Below are 21,119 nucleotides of genomic sequence, written 5' to 3'. Positions count from 1 at the left end.
TATTTTTGTACCATACAGAGTTAACACTTATTCATAAAGTCTACAGTACATGTTGCTCATCCAGCAGTAAGGATAATTCAGATGCAAGTAATGAAGTAACTAACTTCACAAAGTATATCAAAGAAAAAGATTTAATAAAGAAACTTCATAACACAGCACTCTGACCACATCCTGGGTCACACCCACAATCCCCATTTGTTTTATGTTTATATCGGGTTAGCTGGTCAGCTGACCCTCACGGCATGTTACCATTATAATTAGATTCCAATGTTCTCATTGGTTACATTATAGAATCATAGAATCAGAGAATCATGCAGTGCAGAAGAGGCCCTTCAGCCCATCGAATTTGCACTGACACATTAGAAACACCTGAACTCCCACCTCATCCCATCTGTTAGCACTTGAATGTTAGCACATCATAGGTGTGAATGTTATGGTGTGCCAAGTGCTCATCCAGATACTTTTTAAAGGATGCGAGGCAACCTGCCTCTACCAGTCTCCCAGACAGTGTAGTCCAGACCATTATCACCTTCTGGGTAAAAAAAAGTTTTCCTCACATCCCCCCTAAACCTCCTGCCCCTCAACTTGAACCCATGTCCCCTTGTGACTGACCCTTCAACTAAGGGGAACAGCCGTTCCTTATCCACTCTATTCATATCTCTCATAATCTTGTACTCCTCGATTAGGTTGCCCCTCAATCTTCTCTGCTCCAACAAAAACAACCCAAGCGTACCCAACCTATCTTCATAATTTAAATGTTTCATCCCAGGCAGCATCCTGGTGAATCTCCTCTGCATTGCCTCCAATGCAATCACATCTTTCCTATGATGTGGTGACCAGAACTGCATACAGTACTCCAGCTGTGGCCTCACCAAAATTCTACAGAATTCTAACATGACTTCCCTGCTTTTGTAATCTGTGCCTCGATTGATAAAGGCAAGTGTTCCATATGCCTTTTTCACCATCCTACTAACATGCCTTTCCATCTTCAGAGATTTGTGGACAAACACGCCAAGGACTCTGTTCCATGGAACTTCCTCGAGTCCGAACATTCATTGAGTACTTTCTTGTCGAATTACTCCTTCCAAAGTTATCACCTCACAATTCAAGGTTAAATCCCATCTGCTACTTATTTGTCCTTTTGTCTATACCCTCTGGCAGCCCAAGATACTGTGCCTCACTGGTAACCACCTGGCCAATCTTAGTGTCATCTGGAAATTTACTAATCCTACCCAATGCAATGTCACACATGTCATTTATATAAATGACAAATAGTAGAGCCTAACACACATCTCTGTAATATGCCACTGGACACTGACTTCCAGTCACTAAAGCAGCCTTCTGTCATCTCTCTCAATCTCCTATAGCTTAGCCGATTTTGAATCCACATTATCAAATTACCTTGTATTGCATGTGCATTTACCTTCTTTAAAAGTATCCCATGAGGGACATTGACAAAGGCTTTGCTAAAACCCATATAAACTACATCAACTGCAATCTCCTCCCCTGCCTCCCACAGCAGCCTGGGGCATAATTCATCTGGACCTGGAGATGTATCTACTATAAAGCTGTCAATGCCTTCAATACCTTTTCTTCTCAATGTCAACATGCTCATTATAACATGTGTCTTTGGAAAAGAATTGCTGAGATGATAAATACTCCATCCTTTGAGACTGATGTTCACTGTCAGAATTAAAAAGATAATTGCACACATATTTCAGAATTAGCGTTAATTTGTGGGGTTTGTTTTTTGGTAATACACACTTTCTTTTTCCAGAGGATATTTCTTTTCTGATAAAATTTAAAAGTTCTATTTCATTTACAGGTAAAATATATTTTGTCAACTATGCATAGAATTTGATTAAGTACTGAGGATAAGTATGTTTGAAACTGTGGTGAACAGGATTCATTGGTTTGTCTTATTAAAATGCTTATTGGTTTTGATTGACAGATCTGTCCATTTTTGAAAAATGCGGCCACTAGAGTTAATACTATCCAGATGGTCCCTTATGCATTCAAGGGCAACCAATGGGTTGGATATGACAATCCGCAGAGCGTCGCAGCTAAAGTAGGAGCTTTGAATTTACCTCCACAATTTTGCACAAATGCTCAAAGTCTTTGTAGTTTTTTAATAGCAGTAATCTGCACTTGTTGTTAATCTGCACTTGTTTGTTAAGAGCAAAAACCTGCATTTGTTTAGATTATTTCATTAACAAGGTTAAATTAATGGAGTTTTTCTTGGTCATCTCTTAGAAGCAGGTAATACTGTTCACTAATAAAAACAGCATTGTTTTTATTAGGGACAAGAAGCATCTACCTTGTCAAGCTCCCGAGAACAATATATGCCTTAATGAGATCATCTCTCATTCTTTTAAATTCCAATGAGTACGGGCCTCTCATAATAAAATCCCTCCATACACAGGATCAACCTGGTAGACCTTCCCTGGACTGTCTCCAATGCCAACATATCTTTGTTAGATAAGGGAACCAAAATTGAAATACTGTGAACTGTGAATGCTTCTTTTCCCTTTGGGAGATTCATTGACCAGATGGCATAATCTCAGAGTAAGCTGTCGTTCATTTAAGACAGAGAAGTTTCTTCCTGAAGAGGAATTTCTTCTCAGAGAGCAGTGAATCTGTGGAATTCTTTAATACAGAGGTCCATAGAGGTTTGGTCGTTAAGTCTGTTCACATCTGTGATGGACAGATTTTTAATCAGTAAGGGAATTGAGGGTTATGGGTTTAAGGCGGGAAAGTAGAGTTGAGGATTAACATATTAGATCAGTCATGGCAAATAATGAAATATGGAATGGGTCTATCGCATCACATGAATTGTGGAATTGGTCATAAGACATGAAATGAGCATGTATAACAAGAGCCACCAATTCCTGGATGTCCCTTACTTATCATATTGGTGGTCTAACTAGTGCCTTGTTTAGCTTTAGCAAGACTTCCCTATTAGTTTTATATTCTATTCCCCTTGAAATAAAGGCCAACATTTCATTTCATTTCACTTCCCTATTACCTGCTGAACTTTCATGCTAACTTTCTGTGATTTATGCACAAGGACTCCCAAATTCCTCTGTGTTTTAACTTTCTGCAGGCTTTCTCCATTTAAATAATATTCATTCCTTTATTCTTCCTACCGCAGTGCATAATGTTATATTTTCCTAAATTATATTGCATTTGCCAAGTTTTTACCGACTCACTTAACTTCTCTATATCCCTTTGTCAACTCTTTAGTCATCCTCACCACTTGTCAGCTTTGGCAATAGTACATTTATTTCCCTCATCCAAGTCATTGATATATAGGTTGTAAGTAATTGTGGCCCCAGCACTGATCCCTGTGGCACCGTACTAGTTACAGATTGTCATCCTGAAAATACCACTCTTATTCTATCTCTCAGTCTCCTATTAGTTAGCTAATCTTCTATCCATCTAATATACTATCTCAACACCATGGGCTCTTTTCTTATTAGGCAGCTTTTCGTGCTGTACCTTATTGAACGCTTTTCGGAAATCCAAGTCGATAATGGCTATCTGTTCTCCTTAATCTAATCTGCTTGTATTCATGTCAAAGAATGCTAATAAATTTAGCAGGCATGATTTTCCCTTCATGAAGCCACACTGACTCACCAAGATTATATAATGTATTTCTAAATGCTCTGTTATGATATACTGTATAATGGACTCTAACATTTTCCCAATGACAGATGTTAACAGTTACCTGTTTTTGTCTCCCTTCCGTTTTGACTAAGGGTGTAACACCTGCAGTTTTCCAATCCTTTGGGACTTGTCTAGTATTTAAAGATTCTTAGGAGATTACTATCACTGCATCCACTATCTGTGTAGCTACTTCCTTTAATAGCTTAGCAATCCATTTGGTTCAGGGAACATATCAGCCTTTAGATCCATTAGTTTGCTGAATGCTCTTATTTTCTAGATTTCTATGTCTGTCCTGACCACAATGCTTTCAAAGTGTACCATGACATACCTGACCTGAATTCAGCTCCAACAGTTCAATTACCCACATTAGAGTGAAAGCTATCTTATCTCTTTTGGCCTTCCTGGACTGTCTGCCCACCATCTCAGGTCTTCCTCTCTAAGGAAGATCCAGATGTGAGGGCCAGTGAGTTTCTTCAGGTATCCCACTAAACAGCCATCATTCCCAAGGAAAATGGAAGTAGGACACCATCTCATTTCCATAGCATTGGTTCATGAATAGGCCTATCATATATTAAGCCAATCTTTCTCTTCACCGTATCTGTAACTGCAACATTATATTCTGCACCCCATCCTTTCCTTCTCCCCTGTATGAATGGTATGCTTTGTCTGTATAGTGGGCAAGGAAGAATGCTTTTTACAGTATACCAATACATGTCACAATAATAAATCAAATCAAATCAACTAATGTGCAGCCTGATGGAATGTTTCAAAGATATCTCAATCTTTGGGCTAAGATGAAGTGTCAGATGAAGTGTCAAACCCAGGATGGGGCTCAATATCTCATTTTGTCAACTTGGATCTTGTTTGCTCCTCTCATGAGTACCATGAATTGGAAAAATGCCACATTTATTCTTCCTTGTCCCAAGGAAATGTGCTGAATATCTCAAAGAAATGTAAAAGCACTACGAGTCTCCTTACCATCACTTCACCAATAGGTTTCTGAACTTAATTATCCTCAAGGTTATTAAGGAAACTGACAGTTTGTACCTTTGATGCATAAAATCACATCGACCCTCTCTGTTGATTACATGACCAACAGAGTACCCATCATCATCCAGTACTTCCCCGGAGCAGAGAAACTACAATATCTTTGGAGCCTCCAACATGTCATCGATGAAGACGAACAGCCCGCCAAGGCCATCCCCACACCTCCACTTCTTGCCTTCAAACACTCATACAACCTCAGAGAGACCACTGTCTGCAGCAAACTACCCAGCTTTCACTAGAACAGCGACTGCAACACCACACAACCCTGACACAGCAACCTCTGCAAGACGTGGCGGATCGTTGACATGGATGCCACCAGGTATACCCACCAGGTATACGGTACTTACTCATGCAACTCAGCGAACAATATCTACCTAATACGCTGCAGGAAAGGATGTCCTGAGGCGTGGTTCATTGGTGAGACCATGCAGACACTCCGACAACAGATGAATGGACACTGCTCGACAATCACCAAGCAAGAGTGTTCCCTTCCTGTCAGGGAATACTTAAGCAGTCAAGGCCTTTCAGCCTCTGATCTTTGGGTAAGTGTTCTCCAAGGCGACCTTCAAGACACACAATGCAGAATCGTTGAGCAGAAACTGACAGCCAAGTTCCGCACACATGAGGACAGCCTCATCCGAGATCTTGGGTTCATGTCACACTACACGTAACTTCCACCATTTGGCTTGAGCTCACAAAATCCTATTAATTATCCCGGCTGGAGACAATTCACATCTCTTTAACCTGTGATTCTTCCTCTCTCCACTCACAGTATCTGTACCTGTAAAGACTTGATTACCTGAAAAGACTCACACTCCAGCCATTATCAGTGCTTGTCTATATATGCTGTATTTGTGAAACCTACCTGTCCACTTACCTGATGACAGAGCAGTGCTCTGAAAGCTCATGATTCCAAATAAACATGCTGGACTTTAATTCATTTGGCAATTCTGCATTGTCATGCATCTTGAAGAACGCTTACCCGAAGATCGGAGGCTGAATGCCCTTGACTGCTGAAGTATTCCCTGATGAGAATGGAACACTCTTACCAGGCAATTGTTGCGCAGTGTCCACTCATCTGTTGTCGTAGCGTCTGCATGGTCTCGCCAATGACCACACCTTGGTTCATCCTCTCCTGCAGCGAGTCAGGTAGACTACGTTGGCCGAGTTGCATGAGTATGTACTGTGTACTAGGTGGGTGGTGTTCTCACATATGATGGTGGTATCCATGTTGATGATCCAGCACATCTTACAGGGGTTGCCATTGTGAGTCTTCTTACTGTGCCCACCCCAGTCCAATGCCAGCATCTCTACATCAGTATTAAGAAGAATATCAGAGCCAATGTACCTAGACTTGTCTTTGCTCAGGGGAATGCAATTCTAAACACAATTTTATACAAAACCTTTTAATTATATTTTTGTACTGTTATTTGAAGGTTCGGTGGCTGAAGGATAATAACTTTGGAGGTGCCATGTTGTGGGCTTTGAATCTCGATGATTACTCTGGAGAGCAATGCAATAATGGAGTTTTTCCTTTGACGTCCACATTGAAGTTTGCCCTTGGCATCAGTAATGCTGGTAATCCAACTGAACTTGAACTACATTCTGATGCTCTATTGTGAGAAATGTTGTTCATACATGTGCTTCTTGAGTACAAAAAAATCACTTTCTTCTACCATGCTTTTGTGCATATTGTCCACATATGCTATATCTGGATGGCATGATGGCATCACAATGCCAGGGACCCAAGTTCAATTCTGGCCTCGAATGACTGTCTGTGTGCAGTTTGCACATTCTCCCCGTGTCTCTCTGGGATTTCCTCCGGGTGCTCCGGTTTCCTCCCACAGTCCAAAATTGTGCGGGTTAGTTTGATTGGCCATGCTAAATTGACCTTTTGTGCCATGGGGATTAGCCAGGTAAATATGTGGGGTATGGGGATAGGGCCTGGGTGGGGTTGTTATCCGTGCGGGCTCGATGCGCCAAATGTTTTCCTTTTGCACTGTAGAGGTTCTATGAGATTGCAAATTGCTGTCGCAGTCTCTTACTATTTGCTGCCAGCTTATATGTTGAGTGTCCAATGCAGACATCAAGGAGAATATGTGGAGATTTTAAATGACAAAAACTTTAACTTGGGAGTAGGTGTTGAAAAACCAAAGACAAAAGCAAAGTTCTCAGAGTGCCTTTCATCCCTTTTTGTGGTCTGGACCCATTCTTCCACTGTAATACCCTGTTGACCTTTGTGCTAAGTCATGTCATACTCTACCAGGTCTAGTTACTCCACCTGCCAACAGCAAATTCTTCAACTGTCCTGGACATACACACTGGAGTCTTGTCCTAAAACTTTCTTCACCCATCCCCCTACAGAGCCTCCTCAAATCCTTCCACATGGTCCATGGTTTCTGTCACTTCCCCAATGTATCTCCCACTGTTGCTCAATGTTCTTTACTGTCTCCATGGGATGTTTTGAGAGTTCAGGGTGTGGCGTCAGTCCCACCTTTTGTGAAGCAGAACTTCTTGATATTAGGTCCAAATTTGCATTCTCACACACTTTCCCACTTGTCCTCACCATTCAATGCCATTATTGGCGGAGGGAACTGAGCGTGAAAAGCAAATGAAAATCTTTATTGAAATCTAAATCATTTAAACACTGCTTACATTTTGTTTTTAGGATGTCAGCTTGTAGTCAACATACCATTCACATATTCGTTATCAGGCGACCAATTGGAAATAAAGTTTTCATGTTTCGGCAAACCAAAAGGGAAGTATCCTGTCCTGGACAATGCTCATGGATATTACCATTGTATCAATAACGAAGTCATTATTGTAACTTGCCTTCAAGGCATGAAATATTATAATGAATGCCAATGTTGCAAGGCTGAATTTTAAAGCATGCAAATTGAAATTGAATTTGATAATAAGGAGTTGGACGTTGCATTGTCAGAATTCAACAAAGTAATGTTGGATCGCTTTATAAATAACCACCGTTGGAATAAGTTGATTGCACTCATAAATGACTTATTTACGAGAAAGCATGATTTATGTGCATAAATAAATAGTAGAGAATTGTGCAAATGTGAGTAGTTTGATGATGTGTTAATGAAAATAGGTATAATGAGGTCTACAAACCCCACTCCCCCCATGATGATTTTAGGATCAACCTCCCGATACATTAGTTTGACTCATTAAAGCTCTCTTCTTTCCCATGCCTTCCTTTATTCCTTTTTTAAGTTGTCCTGTCCTTAGCACAGAAATAATGACAAAATGCAAAAGTAATAAAATAATCTTGGATTCAACATTTTCTTCACCTTTGTTTTGGATGGTTTCTTTTGCCTCCTGCTTATTTTCACACACACAGAAATTTGCAGATGGTGCGGTGGATAAACAAAATCATTTGAAGCTTAGATCCATTTTCTGATTCTGAATAAGGTTACCTCAATGGAAACCAGTGGGTGCCCATCAGGAACCCGTTGGGACTTTAACTGCAACAGTCCCCCCCCCCACCTCCACACCACCAGCCCCCTCCCCACCCTCCCCACCCCCCCCCCCCCGGCAACTCCCCCACCCAAAACACTATGGGACACGGTTTTACCGGCCGTCACGCCACGCTCCCACTGCAGCGAGGTTGGAGAATTTAACGGCCAGCCAAAGCTCCGTTCACTGTAGCAGTATGGGAAAATCCCACCAGCACAAATGGTGATAAGATTCCAGCGTATTGGTGTCCCAAACAATTAAATATTCCGCAATACAAATGATTGGCTTTCTTTTAAACATATGATGTGAAAACAGGTAGTGCAATTTTACATGGAGGTGGTGGCCCCACTTTCTGGAGCTTAAAAGGGATGTGTTTTGGGTCACCTATTTAAGACTGCAATAAATTTTAATTCTCTACATTTAACAGTAGCGTTTAATTGATTGCTAAGTTAAGGAAAGACCTCACACATACAATAACGTGAGACATTGACCAACATTCATTCTTTCAAGTGCAGTTTTGAATATCACTATCCCATCTATCATGTTGCATACATTCCATCTGCTGGCCCTTATGAAGAAGACTCACCATAGACAAGAGTCCCTAACTCTGCTCATCCCTCTGGCCACCTGCCGTTCCATCATCTTCATGCAAGCCACCCCCAAGCCACTATCTGTGTGGAGTTTGCATGTTCTCCCCGTGTCTGTGTGAGCTTCCTCCGGGTGCTCTGGTTTCCTCCCACAGTTCAAAGACGCGCAGTCTAGGTTGATTGGCCAACCTAAATTGTCCCTAGTGTCACGGGGATTAGCAGGGTAAATACGTGGGGTTATGAGGATAGGGCCTGGGTGGGATTGTGGTCGGTACAAACTCAGTGGACCGAATGGCTTCTTTCTGTACTGTAAGGATTCTATGACTCTATGATTCATGCTGGCAAATGACAAGTAAGAACCAGCCCAGACTGGCGAAGAAATAGCCAAGGTCTTTGCTGTCACAGAATTCAAAAAGGCAGGGATCATTCCTGTGGGGCAGAAGAGATTGGCCATTCCTAACAATCTGGTATGGATCACACTCCATCAAATCCTGACAATTGCTTGGAGTCAAATGTACTTTGATATAGCTTAAGCTCTTCCACTAAGACTGCCATTTCTTTTTAGTATGCATCTGCAGGTCATGTCCAACCAGACAGCTCAGCAACAGCCCAGACCCCAAGGTATGTCTGAGGACATGGGAGCTCATAAACATCTCTCACAGCCCTCACTCACACCTTCCACCAGTGCAGAAACACACACATCTCAGTGATGCCAAACTTTTGATTAGGTTTGGGTCACCTCCTGGAGAATGCCTCACTGGCACCTCCCCCCATCAGTCAGAGGCAGGGAGACACTGCAGGTCTCCAGCACTCGGAAGGCTGCTGGAAACCAGCCATCTGCTCAGTCCCTGTCAAAGGAGAAGTCTCTGGAAATGGCGGCCAGCTCAACCATGGAGGTACAACGGCACACAGAGCATCAGGTGGAGATTCGCGAGTCATTCGGCAGACTAGAGCGAACAATGGCGGAGTCTGACTGCATTCTGTCTGATAAATTCAATTAAGTGAGACATAAAAAAAACCCCATAATGCAACAAGTATCACTGCACTGAACTTATTTGCTCGTATCTCATTCCAGGGTTCTACTGAGCACCTTCCAGTAATCTCACTGTTGGTGACGCACAAATGCATAAGAGAAGTAGAATCATAGAACCCAACAGTGCAGCATGAGGCTGTTCAGCCCACTGAGTCTGCACCGACCACAATCCCACCCCAGGCCCTATCCCCATAACCCCGTGCATTTATCCTGGCAGTCCCCCTAACACTAAGGGGCAATTTACCTTGTCCAGTCCACCTAACTGGTAGATCTTTGGAGTGTGGGAGGAAATCGGAGCACCTAGAGGAAATCTATACAGACATGGGGAGAACGTGCAGACCCTGCAAAGACAGTGAGCCAAGCCTAAGTCCCTGGTGCTGTAAGGCAGCAGTGCTAACCACTGTGCCATCAAGCTGCCAGGGTGCCTGAGCTGTGAGATTCTCTGTGATCTTGGACTTACCGCTAGTTCAAGGTACCTTCAGCTGCACACATATACCCTCGAGAGTTCCCTGGCAGGAACCTGTGAGGTTCATTAATATAAAAGGATTTCCCTCTGTGAAATCCGGCTAATTTATGATCACAGGAAGCAGGTCATGCATGTTTGTGCTAGCTACCCAGGGAAGTCACGTCGCTCATCATTTCTGAGTCACACCAGGGTGCCAGAGACACTGGATGGAGCTTGGTGCTTATGAGGGTTGACAGCTCAGTGAACAGGGATATTTCCTTAAAGACGTGGTTAATGACATCCATTCATTATTCACAGAATGAATCTCAAGGAGAGGTATAACGTGACGCATTCAACTACACAATCCTTTCAAGAGCAGGTTATTGGCCTCTGAAAGATCCATGTCAGAGGTATGGACCATCCAGAGTTTTATCATTGCTCTGCAAAGCCTTGCACTGTGAAGAGGGGGTGTTTTGCCAAGACATTTCCTTGGATCAGGAGGACATTCAAGGAGTCCACATGAAGAGGCCACCGCACAGGCACACTGTAAACGTCATGGTCGTGACAACTTCAGAGCTACAAGATTTTGAGTGGAATAAGGTGGAGGCAAGCTGTTATGTGGGCAGTTGTCACGTTTTGATGCAGGGAACATTAAAGCACATTCTGTGTCATCTTCAGCAAGGCAGGAAAGGTGAACAATCTCACAAATGTACATTGCTGTACCTTCAACCCCAGCAATGAGGTCATATTTATTATAAGTGGTTACCTCTGGAGAAGGAGCCTCACCTCCAAACACCAACTCTTCAGCATGAATAATGACCAAGTGAACCCCAAGATACCATCAGACAGTAAGCTGAGAACCTGCACCCAAAGCCGCGAGTTAACATTAAGTTAATATCCATTCCGCCCCCTTTACAAAGTAAATCACCGATACGAATCTGAAAGTTCGAACCCAGCCACTGTCTGAAAATGTACCTCGACTCCATTTGGCAGAATTTTTCCGCCACCTCCTGACCATTGTCGGTAATACGTGAATATTTTTTCATGGAGTACGACCGCCATCTCCTGATCATTGTCAGTAGTGCGGTGCTGCGCATAATTATTTTTCCCGTGGAGTACGACCGCCATCTCCTGACCATTGCCGGCAGTGCGGGGGCTGCGCATAATTATTTTTCCTGTGGAGTACGACCTCCATCTCCTGACCATTGCCGGCAGTGCGGGGCTGCGCATAGTTATTTTTCCCGTGGAGTACGACCGCCATCTCCTGACCATTGCCGGCAGTGCGGTGCTGCGTATGATTATTTTTCCCATGGAGTACGACCGCCATCTCCTGACCATTGCTGGTAGTGCAACTCAGTTCAGCGCTTCTGGGTTTTTTATTTCAAGGCCGCCGCCCGCAAATGCACTCCGTTCCCTTCACACAAAAACTAAAATATATTGTTTGTTTTCATTGGCGCACCAATTATTCGGTGGCCGCCACTGATTGAGGTTGCTAATTTTGGACTGATTACTGTTACACCAGGACTAATTCCATTCTGTGGACTCAAACCCACTTGGAACAGAATTGATCTGATCCAAACTTGCTTGATGTACAATTCACCAGCTTGTGTAAGAGAGAGGCTTTCACCCCCAGATTGGGAGTATAGTTCTGCAAGGTACATGTTTGCTGTTTCCAGCTCATTGCATCAACAGAACCTCAGTCAAGTACTACTGCATCCTTACCAATGAGTCTTATGAGATGCACACGAATAATGCCAACACTGAACCCCAAGGTGTCACCAGACATCGGGGCACAGTGTGATGAGAACACGTACCCAAAACCATGAGTTAAGTTAACACTATCCTCACAAGAAGCAGGACCAGCATGTGATTATTGACAAACAACCCTCAGAACTCACAGGACAGTAGAGGACGAATTTCCGGAGTGCATATGGGATGGTTTTCTGGAACAATACGTTGAGAAACCAACAAGGGAACAGGCCATCTTGGACTGGGGTGTTGTGCAATGAGAAATGATTAGTTGGCAATCTAGCTGTGAAAGAGTCCTTGGGGATGAGTGACCATAATATGGTAGAATTCTTCGTCAAGGTGGATAATGATGTAGTTAATTCTGAGACCAGGGTCCTGAATCTCAATGAAGGTAACTATGATGGTATGAGGCACAAACTGGCCATAATGGACTGGGAAACATTATTGAAAGGAAAGAGAATGGACAGGCTACGGCAGGCATTTAAAGAATGAAGAGGTGAACTCCAGAAGTTCATGTTTGCCACAAGAATGATAAGGGAATTGTGGCCAAACCATGGCTTACAAGGGAAATTAGAGATAGTATCACTTTCAAGGTAGAAGCATAAAAAATTGACAAGAAAAAGCAATAGGCCTGAGGATTGGGAGCAGTTTAAATTCAGCAAAGGAGGACCAAGGGATTGAATAAGAAGGGAAAAATTGAGTGTGAAAGTAAGATAGCGGGGAACAAAATAACTAACTGTAAAAGTTTCAGCAAGTATGTAAAGAGAAAAAGATTGACAAGTACGAATATAGGCCCCTCATAGTCTGAAATGGAAGAATTCAAAACGGGGAATAAAGAAATGGCCAAGGAATTAAATTTGTACTTGCTTCTGTCTTCACAAAGGAAGACATGAAAATGTATCTGAAGTTTGGAGAGAAACACGTTTTAGTGAGGAGCTGAAGGAAACCAGCATTAATAGAGAAATGGTTTTTGGGAAATTGATGGGATTGAAGGTGGATAAATCTCCAAGGCTTGATTATCTTCATCCCAGAGAACTTAAGGAAGTGGCCCAGGAAATAGCAGATCCATTCTCCAAAATTCTTTAGACTCTGGACTGTTTCCTACAGATTGGAGGGTAGCTAATGTAAACCTGCTTTTTGAAAAGGGAGGTAGAGACAAAACAGGGAACCATAGGCCAGTGAACCTAACAAAGTAAAGTATGTGTGCAGGTACAGCTGGCAATAAAGAAGGCAAATGATATGTTGGCCTTCATAGCGAGAGGATTTGAATGTAGGGATAGGAATGTTTTGCTGCAAAGGTATAGGGCTTCCTACCGTTGTGACTCCTCAACTCTACTCACAGAGATTCTATGCCTTCTGATGCTACAACCAGACGACTGATTTCATCAGAAGGTCGCTCGTTTCTCACATTCTGTCTGTTCATGTGGGTGTTGTTCACATTGTGCCTGGGATTGTTTACACCCACAATAATAGGCAGGCGATGGAACAGTTTAACATCTCACCCAGAATGTGGCACCACTGTCTGTGTGCACATCATCCCAGAGATTGGAATCTTTCAGGGCGGTATAGGCTTAAACCCCAGGATCTCACTGTACATCAACGCTGTTCAGGGTTCTGCCATTAACTGTCTACTTACCCTTAACATTTGATATCCCAATGTGCAGCACCTCACGCTTGCCTGTTGCAGGTTGAGGACAAGCAGTGGTGCAATCAGACCTTCGCAGTAACTTCATTGCATGTTAATGTAGGCCTACTTGTGACACCAGTAAATGGACTTTCAATTCTGGTCACCACATTACAGGAAGGATGTGGAGGCTGTGGAGGGGGCGCAGGAGGGTTTTACCAGGATGCTGCCTGGATTAGAGGGTCTGAGCTATAAAGGATAGATAGGGTTGACAGTCAGAATCTTTCTCCCAGATTGAAATGTCTAATACTAGGGGGCATGCACTTAAAGTGAGAGGGGGAAAATTCAAAGGAGATGTGAGGGGCAATTTTTTTTACAGAGAATGGCAGTGTCTGGAATGTGCTAGTGGCAGATATGATAGAGGTTTTTAAGGGGCTTTTAGATGAGCACATGAGTATGTAAAGAATGGAGGGATATGACCAAGGGCAGGCAGAAAGGATTAGTTTAATTTAGCGTCATGTTCAGCTCAAAATTGTCAGCCAAAGGGCCTGTTCCTGTGCTGTACTGTTTTATGTTCTGTATAGAATCAATATGGCTGGAGCTAAGGAAAACAAAAAGTGGATAATCAGGTTGTTTGGTGTAGTCTATAAACTGCCAAATAGTGAGAAGGACATAGAGGAACAAATATACAGGAAAATAACAGAATATTATTGATAACAGGGGAGGCAAGTTACTCACATATAGACTGCAACGGTCATATTCCCAAGGGCAGAGAGGGCCATGTGTCCCCGATTGTGTACGGGAGAATTTTCTACAGTAGTATGTGTCCAGTCCAGTAAGAGTGGAAGCACTATAGACCTGATCCTTGGAAATAAGTTGGACCAAGTGGATCAAGTGTCTGTGGGATATATTTAGAAGGCAGAAATCATTGGAGCATGATGCTTAGGGTGGACAATGGGCAATGGACAATCCAGTTTGGAGACCTCATGTTAATGGGGCAAGAACAGGGCTGGGCCAGATAGGCTGGAACCAAACATCGCTGTGAAACACTATGGCTAAACAATGGGCTACTTTTGAAAAAGAAATGGTTTGGGCACAGTCAAGATTCATTCCATCAGAAGTAGGGCAAATAAATCCAAAGCTCCTCGGATGAAATAAAGGTCCCTTGTGTACCACGATGGCACTGACCATCATCACCCAGATTGGTGATGTTGCTGCCCTTTCTGTGGCCAGTTTGGGGATATGGAATTTCATGGTGGGCCTTCTATGGTGTCCAGAAAGGAATTCCAAGGATGTGTTACGGAATCTGGGAAAGCACCCATCTTTGCTTTAGGATCAGTGTCAGTGCATGAGTTAGGGATGTTGGATAGGGAATGCAGTGGCATGGGTTTACATTAATGGGACATTGGGGAGTGTGTGAGTGAGTGAGGAGTGGGAGCCAGAGGTTTTCTTTTTAACTTTACCACTTATTTTTGTAACCTTGGCAAAATGCTGGTCACCACACCCGCTATGAGTGTCATTCATCATCTGTGTCATCCATTTCACCAGCTTACCAAAAATATGCCGGACTGTTTAAGAAAAGATTTTTAATAACAAGTAAAGATACTGACTAAAGACAGCTGTCACAAGTCACCTTTACGACTTATATTGCCTGTGGTCAGCTTCTTCCAGATTCTTTTGTGGATTTACAATTTCTAACTTGGATGAGAACTCTGGTGTATCTATTTGAAAAGTGTGTCGTCTGCATCACAGTGTCAACATTACGAGAAAGCAACCAGCGAACCAAGATAAGAACATAAGAACGTAAGAAATAGGAGCAGGAGTAGGCCATCTAACCCTTGGAGCCTGCCCCACCATTCAATAAGATCATGGCTGATCTGTCGTGGCTCAGTTCCACATTCCCGCCCTCTCCCCATAACCCTTAATCCCCTCTCTTATCAAAAACCCATCAACCCGCGTCTTAAAAATATTTAGCGAGGCAGCCTCCACCACTTCAACGGGCAGAGAATTCCAGAGATTCACCGCCCTTTGAGTGAAGAAGTTCCTCCTCAACTCCGTTCTAAACCGCCCCCCGCTTTATCTTGAGGCTATGCCCCCTAGTCCTACTGTCCTTTCTGAGCGGGATGAGTCTCTCCACCTCTATCCTATCCATCCCATTCATCATCTTATATGTCTCAATGAGATCTCCCCTCATTCTTCTAAACTCTAACGAGTACAAGCCTAGTTTATTCAGCCTCTCCTCATAGCTCAACCCCCTCAACTCCGGCATCAGCCTAGTAAACCTCCTCTGCACTCCCTCCAAGGCCAAAATATCCTTGTGTAAGTGTGGCGACAAAACTGCACACAGTACTCCAGCTGCGGCCTCACCAATGCCCTATACAGCTGCAGCAAGACCTCCTTACTTTTATATTCAATCCCCCTCGCTATGAAGGCCAGCATCCCATTCGCCTTCCTGACCACCCGCTGCACCTGCAAGCTGGGTTTTTGCGACTCATGCACAAGGACCCCGAGGGCCCTCTGCACCGTCGCCTGCTGCAGTTTTTCGCCATGTAAGTAATAGTCCTTCCTACCATTATTTCTGCCAAAGTGGACCACCTCGCACTTGCCAACATTAAATTCCATTTGCCAGTTCCTGGCCCATTCGCCCAGCCTATCTAGATCCTTCTGCAGACTCTCCACACCCTCCGCACAATTTGCCGTTCCACCAATCTTGGTGTCATCAGCAAATTTCGACACCATACACTCGGTTCCCTCCTCCAGATCATCTATATAAATGGTAAATAGCTGAGGCCCCAGCACCAACCTCTGGGGCACTCCACTAGTCACCAACCGCCAATCCGAATAGCACCCATTAACCCCCACTCTCTGCCTCCTATTTGACAACCAATCCTCTATCCATGCTAACACCCTACCCCCAACTCCATGTCCCCTGACCTTCTGCAATAACCTCTTGCGAGGTATCTTGTCAAATGCCTTCTGAAAATCAAGAAAGACCACATCCACCGGCTCTCATCTATCCACCACCCTAGACACATCCTCATAGAACTCCAATAAATTTGTCAGACACGACTTCCCCTTAATGAAACCGTGCTGCGTCTGCTCTATCAAGCAATTCCCCTCAAGATGCCTCACTATTTCCTCCTTGATGACGGATTCTAACATTTTACCTACAACAGACGTTAAACTAACCGGCCTATAATTCCCTGCCTTTTGCCTGCCGCCCTTCTTAAACAATGACGTAACATTAGCCGTTTTCCAATCTTCCGGCACTTCCCCGGAATCCAGCGACGTTTGGAAAATAACCACCAAGGCATCCACTATCACCTCCGCCATTTCTTTCAGAACCCTCGGATGCATTCCATCCGGTCCTGGGGACTTGTCCACAATCAGTCCCTCCAGTCTGTCGAGCACCGCCTCTCTAGTAACAATAATGTCATTGAGACCCTCCAGTCCTACTACCTTTCCATCGCTAACACCCGGCAAATTATTCACGTCCTCCTCCGTGAAGACCGAAACAAAAAAGTTATTCAAGACCTCAGCCATTTCCCCATCCCCTACCACTAAGTCCCCCCTCTCATCCTCTAAGGGTCCAATGTTCACCCTAGCCAGCCTCTTCCTTTTTATATATTTATAAAAACTCTTGCTATCCTTTTTTATATTAAGCGCTAGCCCAGCTTCATAGTTTCTCCTACCCTTCTTTATCAACTTCTTTGTCAATCTTTGTTGACATTTAAACCTCTCCCAATCCTCTTCTCGCCCACTACTCTTAGCTACTCTAAATGCCTCCGCTTTTAATTTAACACTTTCCTTCACCTCCTTTGTTATCCACGGCTTATTACCTCTCCTCCTACAGTCCTTTTTGACCATCGGAATAAATTTCTGCTGAGCACCAAGAAAGATCTCCTTAAAGATCCTCCACTGCTCCTCAGCAGACCTACCTTCCAACGCGCTCCCCCAGTCAACATTCGCCAATTCTTCTCTCATCCTACCGTACTCCCCTCTGTTCAAACAAAGGACGCATGTCCGGGAACCCACTTTCTCCTCCTCCATCTGCACCAGAAACTCCACCATACAATGATCACTCTCCCCAAGAGGATCCTTCACCGCAAGGTCCCTAATTCTACCCGCCTCATTACATAACACCAGATCCAAGATAGCTCGCTCCCTCGTCGGCTCCAACACACACTGTTCAAGGAAACTATCCCGGCAGCATTCCAAGAACTCCTCCTCGAGCCCACCGCATCCAACATGGGTCGACCAATCAATATGTAGATTGAAATCCCCCATAACTACGGCCGTCCCATTCCTGCACGCCGCACTTATTTGCGCGTTAACAGCCCGCCCCACCTCCAGATCATTATTCAGGGGCCTATAGACGACACCCACCAGCATCTTCCTCCCTTTGCTGTTCCTAATCTCCACCCACAACGATTCCACGTTCTGCTCTTTGGTTCCTATATCATCCCTTGCTACCACCCTGATGCTATCCTTAATCAGCAGAGCTACGCACCCCCCTTTTTCCTCCTGCCTATCCTTCCTAAACACTTGATACCCCTGGACATTCAGCTCCCAGTCCCTGTCACCTTGCAGCCACGTCTCTGTAATGGCCACCAGATCATATCCATTTGTGCTGATCTGCGCCACCAGCTCATCCACTTTATTCCGAATGCTTCGTGCATTCAGATAAAGTGCCTTCATCCCAGCCTTCACCTGGACCCTATTTGCCAGAACGCCACCAACCATACTCACGTCCCCTACTCCCTTTATGATTGGGACATCCTCGGCCTCTTCCCTTATCTGTACCCTCTCCTTAACTTTAGACCCCGTAATGCCACCTACCCTCGCACCCTCCACCCCCAATTAGTTTAAAACCCTGTCTACAGTCCTATTTACACGATTCGCCAGGACTCTGGTCCCAGCACGGTTCAGACCAACCCCATCCCACCTGAACAGGTCCCACCTACCCCAATACTGATGCCAATGCCCCATAAATTCAAACCCATTCCTCCCACACCAATCCCTGAGCCACCCATTCACTTCCTTAATCTTATCAACCTTACGCCCGTCTGCACTCGGTTCAGGCAGTAGCCCAGAGATAACCACCTTGTCGGTTCTACTTTTTAATTCCATTCCCAGCTTTTCATACTCCCTCCCCAGATCCTCAGTTCGCATTTTGCCTATGTCGTTGGCACCCACATGTACCACAATGACCGGATTCTCACCCTCCCACTGCAGGATCCTCTGCAGCCCAGCTGCGACATCCCGTACCCGAGCACCAGGCAGACAACACACCCTTCTGTGCACTTTGTCATTGTGACAAAAGACAGTGTCAATACCCTTAACCCCACTATCCCCAATTACTACTACGTTCCTTTTCACCTTCTCTTTGCCTATGTCCTGCTGCATCACTGTACTGTGTGCAGTTTGCTCACCAACCTCACCTCCCTCGTTCTCGTCCAGACTGGAAGCAAGAACCTGTTATGCAGATTGAGAGGCTGAGGCATCTGCTCCCCACCCTCCTTCCTCCGCTCCCCACCCTCCTTCCTCCACTCCCCACCCTCCTTCCTCCGCTCCCCACCCTTCTTCCTTCGCTTCCCACCCCCCTTCCTCCACTCCCCACCCTCCTTCCTCCACTCCCCACCCCCCTTCCTCTGCTCCCCACCCTCCTTCCTCTGCTCCCCACCCCCCTTCCTCCTCTCAGCAGCCCCCTCTTGTTCCTGACCCTTAGAGTTAGCCAGTCTAGGGGGGGTGGATGTCACTTGCACCCCATTAACAATGGCACCCTCTCTCCCCCTGATGAGCCTCAGTGTCTGTAGCTCAGAGGCCAGCTCATCTACCTTGAGCTGGAGCTCCTCCAGCAACCTGCACTTACTGCAGACATGGTCACTGGAAAGGACCCTGGGGTCCACCAGCTCCCACATCATACAGAAAAAACACATCACATGCCCCTCCATTATTCACTGTAGTAGTATTGAGAATTTCTACACGAACTTACCTGGCCCTTTTTCTCCCCAGCCCTTTTGCTCCTAAGCCCTAGTAGCTCACTCTACTTCCCGCTCACTCCGCTGCCCACTCTGACGCTGCCCGCTGTCTACACCAGGCCTCCTTTTAAACCTGGCGCTGTTTTAAAGCCTGCTTCCCCACAACTCCCTGCTATCTACTCCCTTAGAATTCTTAAAGCGGTAGATACAAAAAGCCCGCAAAAATGCTTTTAAATGATTTAAACAGTTCTACAAGGTAAGTTCTTACTACGAAAGTGCTTTAAACTTATTTAAACAGGTTTTTAACAGGTAATTTCTTATCTGTCTCTCTGCTCCTTCACTCGTCTGCTCCAGCAAACAATGGAAGCCGTCTCATATATTAGACCACATGCAAAAAACTAGCGAACCTAAATGACCCCAACATTTAGGATCTATGCCTCAAGGGTAATCAAAGAACACTTGACAGTATATTCCTTTACCTTTTTTATTGGACTCCAGCTCCTTTATCCCTGATACCTGTGTATGTGTGTATGTATGAGTGCATGCATGTGTGTGTGTGCATGTGTGCTTGTGTATGTGTTTGTGTGTGTGTACATGGATGTGTGTGTGTGGGAGCATGTTTGTGTGTATATGGGGGCATGCGTGTGTATATGTATGCACGTGTGTGTATGTATATGGGGGCATGCGTGTATGTCTAATTATATGTATGTGTGGGTCCAAACACTGCCACTGGAATTTTACTCCTCTGCCCGCCATGGAATCAGAGTGGGCAAGGGGCAGATAATGGAAATGCCCATGAACCTTGAGTGGGATTTTCCGGTCTCAGATCAAGCGAGAACTCAGTGCACGATCTGGCATTTTAATAATTTTTCTCTCGGATCCAGAAGTTGATAAAGTTCCTTGTTCTTTAACTAGAGAAAACCTTATATGACTGAGTCCTTATCGCTCACAACTTAAATATTAATTACATTCTGATTTGAAAACAGCATATTCTTGTCATGAGGAAATATAAAACCCTTATTGAATAGAGAAGAAACCAATTTATCGCTTCCCACCTAATCTTAACAAAATTGATAGCTCATCTTGGAATTTGTTCCGAAATACTGATGAGCGAATTGGAGGGCAGAAAGTATATTTTTCCTTCAAATGCAATTAAAAAGGTATGAAATGTTTGCTTCTGCCTATATTGGAGTGTCAAAAGGTCAACAAGATGCATGTTTGACCTTTGCCAGCCAGTTGCACTGTATTCTGATGTGAATGTTATGAAGGGGTCCTGAGTGTTGTGGCAGCAGTGTTCTATCTTGTTCGTAGAATCATAGAGTCATAAAATCCTACAGTGCAAAAGGAGGCCATTCCGCCCATCGAGTCCTGAAAGTTTCAATAGTAAATTATTTCTGCCTTTGTTGCTGCGTTCTTCAGATGTTCCCAAAAGCATAATTCCCCCTCTGGAGTAACCCACAAGTATGTTGGGTTGGGAGCCTGCTTTCATCTCTGGTCATCATTTCAATCTGTTTTA

The 21,119-nt window shown here is 44.3% G+C and overlaps 1 protein-coding gene across 1 annotated transcript in view; it reads left to right on the top strand.

Moving 5' to 3' along the window:
• The window catches only part of LOC145356752 (chitinase-3-like protein 1), a 53,739-nt gene that overhangs the window by 30,439 nt on the left and 2,181 nt on the right, over positions 1 to 21,119 (top strand). The window contains exons 8-11 of the mRNA XM_080209620.1: positions 1,952 to 2,068; positions 6,150 to 6,291; positions 7,382 to 7,513; positions 9,337 to 9,392. Coding sequence (XP_080065746.1) covers positions 1,952 to 2,068; positions 6,150 to 6,291; positions 7,382 to 7,513; positions 9,337 to 9,392 — 447 coding nt within the window. The remainder of the gene's footprint in view (positions 1 to 1,951; positions 2,069 to 6,149; positions 6,292 to 7,381; positions 7,514 to 9,336; positions 9,393 to 21,119) is intronic.

This window comes from Carcharhinus amblyrhynchos, chromosome 22 (assembly GCF_965287045.1).
Source record: "Carcharhinus amblyrhynchos chromosome 22, sCarAmb.v2.hapA, whole genome shotgun sequence".
In the NCBI taxonomy this organism is placed as follows: domain Eukaryota; kingdom Metazoa; phylum Chordata; class Chondrichthyes; order Carcharhiniformes; family Carcharhinidae; genus Carcharhinus; species Carcharhinus amblyrhynchos.
This window is presented reverse-complemented; position numbering and strand designations above follow the sequence as displayed.